This window comes from Primulina huaijiensis, chromosome 6 (genome assembly GCF_012295235.1).
Source record: "Primulina huaijiensis isolate GDHJ02 chromosome 6, ASM1229523v2, whole genome shotgun sequence".
NCBI lineage: Eukaryota > Viridiplantae > Streptophyta > Magnoliopsida > Lamiales > Gesneriaceae > Primulina > Primulina huaijiensis.
In genome coordinates, this window is record NC_133311.1 from 1,391,960 (window position 1) to 1,400,899 (window position 8,940).

An 8,940-nucleotide genomic window follows, 5' to 3' on the forward strand; every position below is an offset into this window, starting at 1 on the left:
TGGATTGACACAGAAAAATACCATCATGCATTTGTTTAATTTGCAATCCAAGAAAGAAACTTAATTCTCCTACCATGCTCATTTCAAATGTGGTAGACATGCATTTAACGAAATCATTAACATGCTTTTGAGAAGAAGCACCAAAAATGATGTCATCAACATAAATTTGACACACAAGAATATCATGCTTCGACCTTTGAATAAAAAGGGTTTTATCAACCTCACCTCGTTTGAAGCCTAAGTCAAGCAGATATTCAGTAAGCCTACCATACCATGCTCGTGGAGCTTGTTTCAGTCCATAAAGTGCCTTCTTCAACTTGTAAACATGGTCTGGGTGGTGTGGATCTTCAAATCCTTTCGGTTGGCTTACATAAGCTTCCTCATTCAAAATGCCGTTCAAAAATGCACTTTTCACATCCATTTGATATAGTTTTATGTCCATGTGACAAGCAATGGCAAGTAAAAGTCTGACTGATTCAGTTCGGGCAACAGGGGCAAATGTCTCATCAAAATCAATTCCTTCAATTTGTGTATACCCTTGAGCAACTAGCCTTGCTTTATTTCTCAAAACAATTCCAGATTCATCAGTTTTGTTCTTAAAAATCCACTTGGTTCCAATAACATTCACATTGTCAGGTCTAGGAACCAAATCCCACACATCATTCCTAACGAATTGTTCAAGTTCCTCATGCATCGCATTGACCCAAAATTCATCTTTTAAGGCTTCATTTATATTTTTGGGTTCAATGAGTGAAACAAAACAAGAATGACTTAATTGAGAGTACACAGAAGTCATGCATACTAGACCATTCATTTTTCGATAATCCACTTTCTCCTTCCTTCTAGTTTGCATTCTTTCAAATGCTCCTCCAATGATCTGAGATGATGGATGATTTTTCTGAATTTTACTGGAAATATCATTCCCTTCATTGGTTACATCATCATCATTTACAGCATTCTCTCCCGGTTCATTAGTTGATTCTGCCAGTGCAGGCGTTGTCGCAGGTGTTACAACATCGGGTACAACATCTGTTTTAGGCAGTGTCTCACTTACGTTCCGTAGCCCATCAACATCATCCTCGATTGTTTTTCCTGTTAAGTCTGCAAGATCATCAAAAACAACCTTAATAGATTCCATAGTCGTTCTTGTTCTAAGATTATACATGCGATATGCACGACTATTGGATGAATAACCAAGGAATAAACACTTATCACTTTTTGAATCAAACTTTGCAAGATGGTCTCGGTCATTTAAAACATAACAGACACACCCAAAAACATGGAAGTACTTTAGGTTTGGCCTTTTTCCCATTATAATTTCATAGGATGTCATAGTAGAACCACTCCTTAGGTACACACGATTTGAAATATGACATGCTGTATTTAGGGCCTCGGCCCAAAATCGTTTTGAAATATTCTTTGAACTCAACATGACCCTAGCCATTTCTTGCAGTGTCCTGTTCTTCCTTTCGGCTATTCCATTTTGTTGAGGAGTTTTAGGGGCAGAAAATTCATGAGTTATTCCTCTTTTTTCACAGAATGATGTAAAGTGTGAATTTTCAAATTCTTTACCATGGTCGGTCCTTATTTTACCAACCCTCAAATCATGTAGATTAGTAATCTTAGCATGTAATTTCTTAAAAGCAACAAATGTGTCGGATTTTTCTCTAAGAAAACTTACCCATGTAAAACGAGAGAAATCATCCACACAAACAAATGAATACTTCTTACCTCCAAGGCTTTCCACTTCCATTGGACCCATAAGATCCATGTGTACAAGTTCAAGACACCGTGTTGTCCCAAAGTGTTGCAACATTTGATGGGAAACACGTGTTTGCTTACCCTTTTGACATGCACCACAAACATAGGGAATTCCAGAGGATAAATTAGGCATACCTCTCACAGCATCGTACTTACCAAGGTTCTTTAATGTCTTGAAATTTGCATGACCCAGTTTTTGATGCCACAAATTTAATTCACTCACCTTTGAATGATTGCACACAAGGTCCTCTCCAAGTTGATAACAGTTGTCCGCAGACCTTGTACCTATCAAAATACAAGTATTAGTGTTATCAAAAACTTCACAATTGTCTTTATCAAACTTAACATGTAAACCATCATCACAAAGTTGACTTATGCTTATTAAGTTTGAATTAAGTCCCTCGACATGAAGCACATTGTGTAGGTTGGGCAAACCATCAACATTCAAGGTCCCTTTGCCAGCAATTCTTCCTTTAGCACCACCACCATATGTCACATGACCATTCCTAAGTGCAACATAGTCAACCAAGTGGTCTTTAGAACCTGTCATGTGGCGTGAACAGCCACTGTCAAAGTACCATATTCCTACAATGTTAGTCTTTAATGAAGTATAGATAACAGAACATTGAATATTAGTCTTTGGCACCCAAACCCTTTTTACCAATGGTTTCCTATTGGCAGTGTTGCGCTGGGTGTTGTACAACACCTGAGGCAACACATGTTCAGATTCCCATCTCTTGTAGTCATCTCTCAGTTTAAAACAGTAGGGTTTGATATGTCCGGGTCTAAAACAGTAGTGGCAGATAAAGTGGCGTTTCCTGGACTTGGGTTGCTTGGTAGATATTGGCCTTTTTGATGAAACACCTTTTTCAGTGTGTGTAGCATTTGAGACTTCGGCACTTCCTTTGACAAAGACAGTTGGTTTTCTTTCAGTATTGGAAGATTCTCCAGTTTCAAGCAGGTTATTTGTATAACCAAGTCCAGCTTTGTCATTCTTTCCAATCATCAAGAGTGAATCAAGTTTGGATGAACTTGAATTAAGTTTAACAAGAATTTGAGTTGCTTCTTTAAGTTCCTCCTTGATTTTGCATAATTCCAGGTCTTTCTTGCTTAAGATTACTTCAAGTCGTGACACATTTGACTTCAACACAGTATTCTCTTTGGAGAGAATTGCATTCACTTTATTTCTTTTGATCCAGTCTTCATACAATTCTTCATACATTGTCTGCACACTTTCCAGAGTGACTTCATCATCATCTACTTCTTGAGTTTCAGACTGACTTGATTCACCAAGGGTTGTAGAGTTAAGACACACTGAATTTGAGGGGATGTTGCGTCCAGGTATTGCAAAACCTGTGGCAACACCCAAAGGATTGATTTGCATAAAACGTTTCTCCTTGATCACAGCAGACAACGATGTGTAATTATAAGATTCATTTGATCCTTGATCATCATCGGACTCTTCATCACTCAAAGTGACAGCCATACTTTTGTTTCGCCGAAGTCGATTGGCACACTCATTGGCATAGTGTCCAAATCCATAACACTCTCTACATTGCACTGAATCCAAATTTCTGACATTAGATTGGATTTGTAGTTCATTCCTTGGTCGGAACTGTCCCTTCATAGGAGTAAACTTTTGAGCTTTTTCAGAGGTGGTGATATTGGGCAACACGGATTTTTGTCCAATTTTCTTTTTCTCTCTCATTTTCTTCAAGTAATCACCAAATTTCTTAGTAATTAGAGAGATAGAATCTTCTCCTAAATCAGACTCATTCACCTCTTTAGATATTTGAAGAATTTCATCATAAGAGTCGGTTGAAACTTCAAGAGCTATTGTCTTCCCTTTATCCTTCCTTTGTAAATCAAGATTTATCTCAAATGTTCTGAGAGAACTCATTAATTCATCCAGGTTGATTGTTGAAGTGTCTTTAGATTTTTCAATTGCACAAACTTTGACATTAAATTTCTCAGGAAGAGATCTTAATACTTTGTTCACCAATCTTTCATTGGACATGGGATCTCCAAGGCTGTGAGCTTCATTAGAAAGTTGTCTCAAACGGCTATCGTACTCAAGAATAGACTCCTTGTCCTCCATTCTCAAGCTTTCAAATTTTGATGCCACCATCCTTAGCCTAGTTTTACGCACACTCTCGGATCCTTCACAATGTTTCTGAAGTATATCCCAAGCTTCTTTGGCACAGACACAATTGGTGATTAGATTGAACATCCTTGTGTCAACAGACGAGAATATAGCATTGAGAGCCTTGGAATTAAAATTTGAAGTTTGCACTTCATCGATTGTCCATGTACTTTCAGGTTTGAGCCGAGTGTCTCCATCAGCATCTTCAATTTTTGGTGGACTCCAACCATCAAGTACACGTTGCCAAGCTCTTTCTTCAATAGATTTAATAAATACCCTTCATCTTAACTTTCCACAATGCATAGTTTGGTCCATCCAACACGGGAGGTCTAAAAACGGTGTTTGTTGATGCTTCCATAATCCTTTTTCACCTGTGAGAACAAAACAAAACAGGATCTCACTTAGTAGCGTCAAGTGGAGGCTCTGATACCAATTGAATGTTTCGTTTCCACAGTGTTTATGTGATGAGGGTGAGAGTTAAGTGTATCAGAATGTAGGTGTTGTGCATAGGTGTTGTAACACTCACGACAACTTGCAGCGGAAATTATATTTTAACACATAACTTAAATAATACTAATATGAGGGACGAGATATAAATCATGCACAAGTATAAAATACTTGTGCGTTGCCTCAGGGCAAAATAATTCACTAGAAAACTTGTAAGTTTACAAAAACCAATACTAGTGAAAGAATAAAACAACTCCCTTAATAAGGCGAATATCAAATTGCATCCTAAAACTCTAACAAACCGTAAGACCAATTATACACAGGATGCATCAACTGAGAAGTAAAGAAAAACTTCAAAAATCAACACTCTAATCAAAACAGTGATTAGGTGTTGACTTCAGATGTTGTCAGCATTTCACAGCAGCACTTGAAACAACAGCACGAGATTGCTCCGGTCTCGAAAACTCTTCGCGCACCACTTGTCTCTCCAAAAACCTTTTTTTCGCTCTATGTATTCTTCTTTCTCTTCTAAGTCCCTTTTTAAAGATTAAGAGAGCAATTTCATTAGGAAAATAAAATCATATCTTAAAGATATTATCATATCAAAATATCATTAAGAAAAACTCCTTTTTCAAAACAATGATATCATATCTTAAAGATATTATCATAAAAATAAATCTACACTAGATCGTATCATTAAATCGAGATTATTCTCAATTCTAGAAAGGCAAAACATTAAAGATCTTAAACAAGGAAAATATATAAATTTAAAAGGAAAATATATCAAGGAATAAAATTCCTTTCAGTTTGCATTAACACTTTGGTATTGAATTCGAATGGAAAGTTTTCTTTTTACTCTCAGAATTATAATTGAGTGAAATCGGAACATTATACAAGAAATTTTTTTTTTTTTAGATTGAAACGTGAAATCATCTCGATGATCTCTTTTGTTTTTTATTAAGAGACATATGACATTTTTAAATTCAAATTTTATAATTTTTTTATTTTTAAACATTTAGTATATTTATAATTATAATTTTTTTAATTTGATTAATATTTTTAAATTTTCCTTAAGGAATTTATGACAGTAAAGTTTCCTTAAGAATTTATCACAGCTACATGTACATGAAGATACAATAATCCAAAATTATAAAAATTTAAAANTTAAAAATAATTTAAATAGATTAAAAAATATCAGCATATATTTTAAGATAAGCTCAAAAAAATGCGTCCAACCAATTGTAGATGCGTATGTCCGAGTCCAAACTCTAAGTCAATCAACTTCTCCATTTTAGTAAATTTTGTTTTCACTTTTTCTTTTTTCTTTCCCTCTCCCCGTATCATACAAAATAAAATTTTACAATATGTGTTGGGTACATTAATTGTCCATACTTGATAGAGCGATCGAACCGTGATGCTTGAGCTGCTGTGCGGTTTAAAAGATTTGAGTTGCACCATTACCAGCAGCTATAGCTTTTGGTAAAGCGGCAAACGCTCGGTCCTACAATTGGTATCAGAGCCAAGGTCACGAGTTTGATTCTCATTGATTGCAAGGAGTGCAATTATTGGGAGGGAGATTGTTGGGTGCAATAATTGTCCCTCCTTGGTAGAGCGATCGAACCGTGGTGCTTGAGCTGCTGTGCGGATTAAAGGATTTGAATTGTATCATTACCACCAGCTATAGCTTTTGGTAAAGCACTTTCTATAGCTTTTGGTAAAGCGTCAAGCGCTCGATCCTACAATATGACATAAATAATCTGTACAATATTGTCGTAATCTTAATTGTTATATTTTAATTTGCGATAATATTATTAATATAAAGTTGAAAAATAATTGTAATGATTAATTAATTTTTAAATATTTTTATTTTGTATTAAAAACTGGCGAGTTCAAGGGTCCAGCCCGCNTGATTTATGAATTTATTAGTTACTTTTTTTCTCACTATTACTTAATTAATGGTTTATTTATTTATGTGACTTTTTGATTTTTTGATTCAATTATTAACTAATTTATTTAATTGATACATTGTTATGGTTTCATTTTTCCCACTATTACTTAATAATTGATAGTTTTTTAATTTAATTATTTAATTTAATTGATATATAACTATACATTCTTTCAAATAAAAAAGTCGAACACTATTAAATTTTTTGAATATTTTTTTACTATGTATTTTTCACATGAAAAAAGGAACTACTACTAATATTTCTTAAACCTACAATATCTTTTCTATATTTTATAGCAAAAAATGGTTTGGAGTTAATTTTTTATACTTCAAGTTAAATCAACACATAAATTTGTGGTTAGCGGTTCAGACGTAATTTTTTAAACTTCAAGTTAAATAAACATATATATTTTATAACCAAAAATGGTTCAAACTTTATTTTTTGAACATACAAATTTGATGTTAGTGGTTCGGACTTCATTTTTTAAAGTTCACGTTAAATGAACACATATATTTGTGGTTAGTATTTTTTTAAACATACAATATATTTTCTATTTTTATAATTAAAAATGATTTCTTACATAATATTTTTAACGTGGAAATTTGTTAAATAAACTCAGTCAAATCTTTTTTTTTTTAACAAGATGACCTCCTCAAATGTATTTCAAATACACTTGAGGAGGTCATTTTCTTAAAAAAAGAGTTGAGCGATGTTAAAAAAAATACCCCTATTTTTAACTTAAAGATAAATGAATATATAAATACTTAGTTATCACATTCATATTTATCTATAATAATCATCCATACATTGTTAATAATCTAATATTATTTGCATATGGTTTAAATCTATAAATTTAACTTAAATATATATTTGTGGATATTGGTACTTTATTGTTTTTGAAATAATTGTGAGTTCATGATGATGTAAATAATTTTAATTCTTTCTTTAATAATAATAATAATAATGTATTGTGGTTCTGTTGACTTATTAAGATCGACATAATCCTATACTGTTGTTGTTTGTTAATTTGATTGATTTATATATGATTAATGTATATTCTTAATTTTTTAAAATTCAAGCTACACGAACATATAAATTTGTGGATAGAGATCCTGACTTAATTTTTTAAAATGTAAGTTAAATAAAATTAATTTATTTAATTGATATATTGATACATCACTATGCATTTTTTTCCCATTATTAGTTAATAAGTGATAGATTTTTTAATTTAATTTAACTTAACTAATTAATTAATTTATTTAATACATAACTATGCATTATTTCAAATAAAAAAATCAAATACTATTAAAATTTTTTACATATTTTTTTAACTATGCATTCGTTCACATGAAAAGTAAACTACTATTAATATTTTTAAACTTATAATATCTTTTCTACGTTTTATAACAAAAAATGGTTCGAACTTATTTTTTTTTTAACTTCAAATTAAATAAACATTTACGTTTTATAACCAAAAATGGTTCAAACTTTATTTTTTAAACTTCAAGTTAAATGAATATATAAATTTGCTGTTATAAGTGGTTCATACTTTGCATTGATAAAAAAAGCGAGAGAATAAAATATAAATCAAACAAATAGAAGAATGTTGTTTTCTACTACATATCTTATTTATTGAACAATGAGCCTTTTATAAGAAAATACACAAATGTAGAGAACCATAAAAATAACAACAATATTTGACTACTAAAACCATTAAATAAAAAATATGCAAAGATAATTATTTCTTGTAATATTTTGTTACTAATAAACCATTACTAACCGACTTCATTTGACAAAACAAATAACTAAAGACTTGGACAAATCTTTAACAATTCAACAATCCCTCCTTTAAACTAATAAGGTCAACATCGGTTTAATAAGGGTACCCTCCCTCAATTTGTTATGCAGTGTGCTAATATCAAGTAGCTCCCTTAGTTAATGAAATACAGGCAGTTTGAGGGACTTGATAAATATGTCAGCTACTTGATTTTTGTTTCTGCAATATATGAGATCAATTGTTTCATTATTTGTGAGGTCTCTTAAAAAATAATATTTCACATCAACGTGCTTGCTTCTTCCATATAAGACGGGATTCTTTGACAGTTTTATGGTTGAATTATTATCAGAATAAATTGCAATAGGATCATAATTCTTGAATTTAAGCTCTTCAATAATTTTTTTCAACCAAATAGCTTGAATTTGCCGCAACAAATTCAGCTTCAATGGTTGATGAAGTAAAAATTTATTGCTTCTTAGAAGTCCATGAAACAGCAGCTGAATCTACGAGAAAAATATATCCTGAATTTCTTTTTCTATCATCTCGATCTCCTGCAAAATCACTATCACAGAAAAGACATCAAATTCTTATTGTTCTCCGTTCTTATGGTAGAGACAAAGTTCTGGTGTTCGTTGCAAGTACCGTAAAATCTTCTTGGCAGCTAAAAGATGCATTTCTGTTGGATTTTCCATGTATTTGCTTATAAGACTAATAGAATACATAATATCCAACTTTGTTGTTGTCAAATGCATTAAACTTCCGACAATTCGCTTGTAAAGTATGCTGAAAATCTTCTTTATTTCACAATATTTTTTTAGCTTCAAACCATACTCTACGGGAGTACTTGCAGAATTGTATTTCTCCAT

The 8,940-nt window shown here is 32.2% G+C and overlaps 1 protein-coding gene across 1 annotated transcript; it reads right to left on the reverse strand.

Annotated features, from left to right (window-relative positions):
• Window positions 1-717: 717 nt before the first annotated feature.
• On the reverse strand, window positions 718-8,940 carry LOC140978913 (uncharacterized). Its single transcript, XM_073444150.1, has 4 exons — window positions 8,717-8,940; window positions 4,847-4,887; window positions 803-4,158; window positions 718-723 (listed from the first exon to the last, which is right to left on the reverse strand). The coding sequence occupies exons 1-4, from the start codon at window positions 8,938-8,940 to the stop codon at window positions 718-720; spliced, it is 3,627 nt and encodes a 1,208-aa protein (XP_073300251.1).

What these genes read in the sequence shown, in the direction of transcription:
- LOC140978913 (XM_073444150.1), bottom strand. Translation starts at nt 8,940, where the DNA reads ATGGAGAAATACAATTCTGCAAGTACTCCCGTAGAGTATGGTTTGAAG. An exon ending in GCTGCCAAGAAGATTTTACG is followed by an intron (nt 4,888 to 8,716) that starts GTACTTGCAACG and finishes ATCTTTAAAAAG; the next exon opens with GGACTTAGAAGAGAAAGAAG. An exon ending in ATACATAGAGCGAAAAAAAG is followed by an intron (nt 4,159 to 4,846) that starts GTTTTTGGAGAG and finishes AATCTATTGAAG; the next exon opens with AAAGAGCTTGGCAACGTGTA.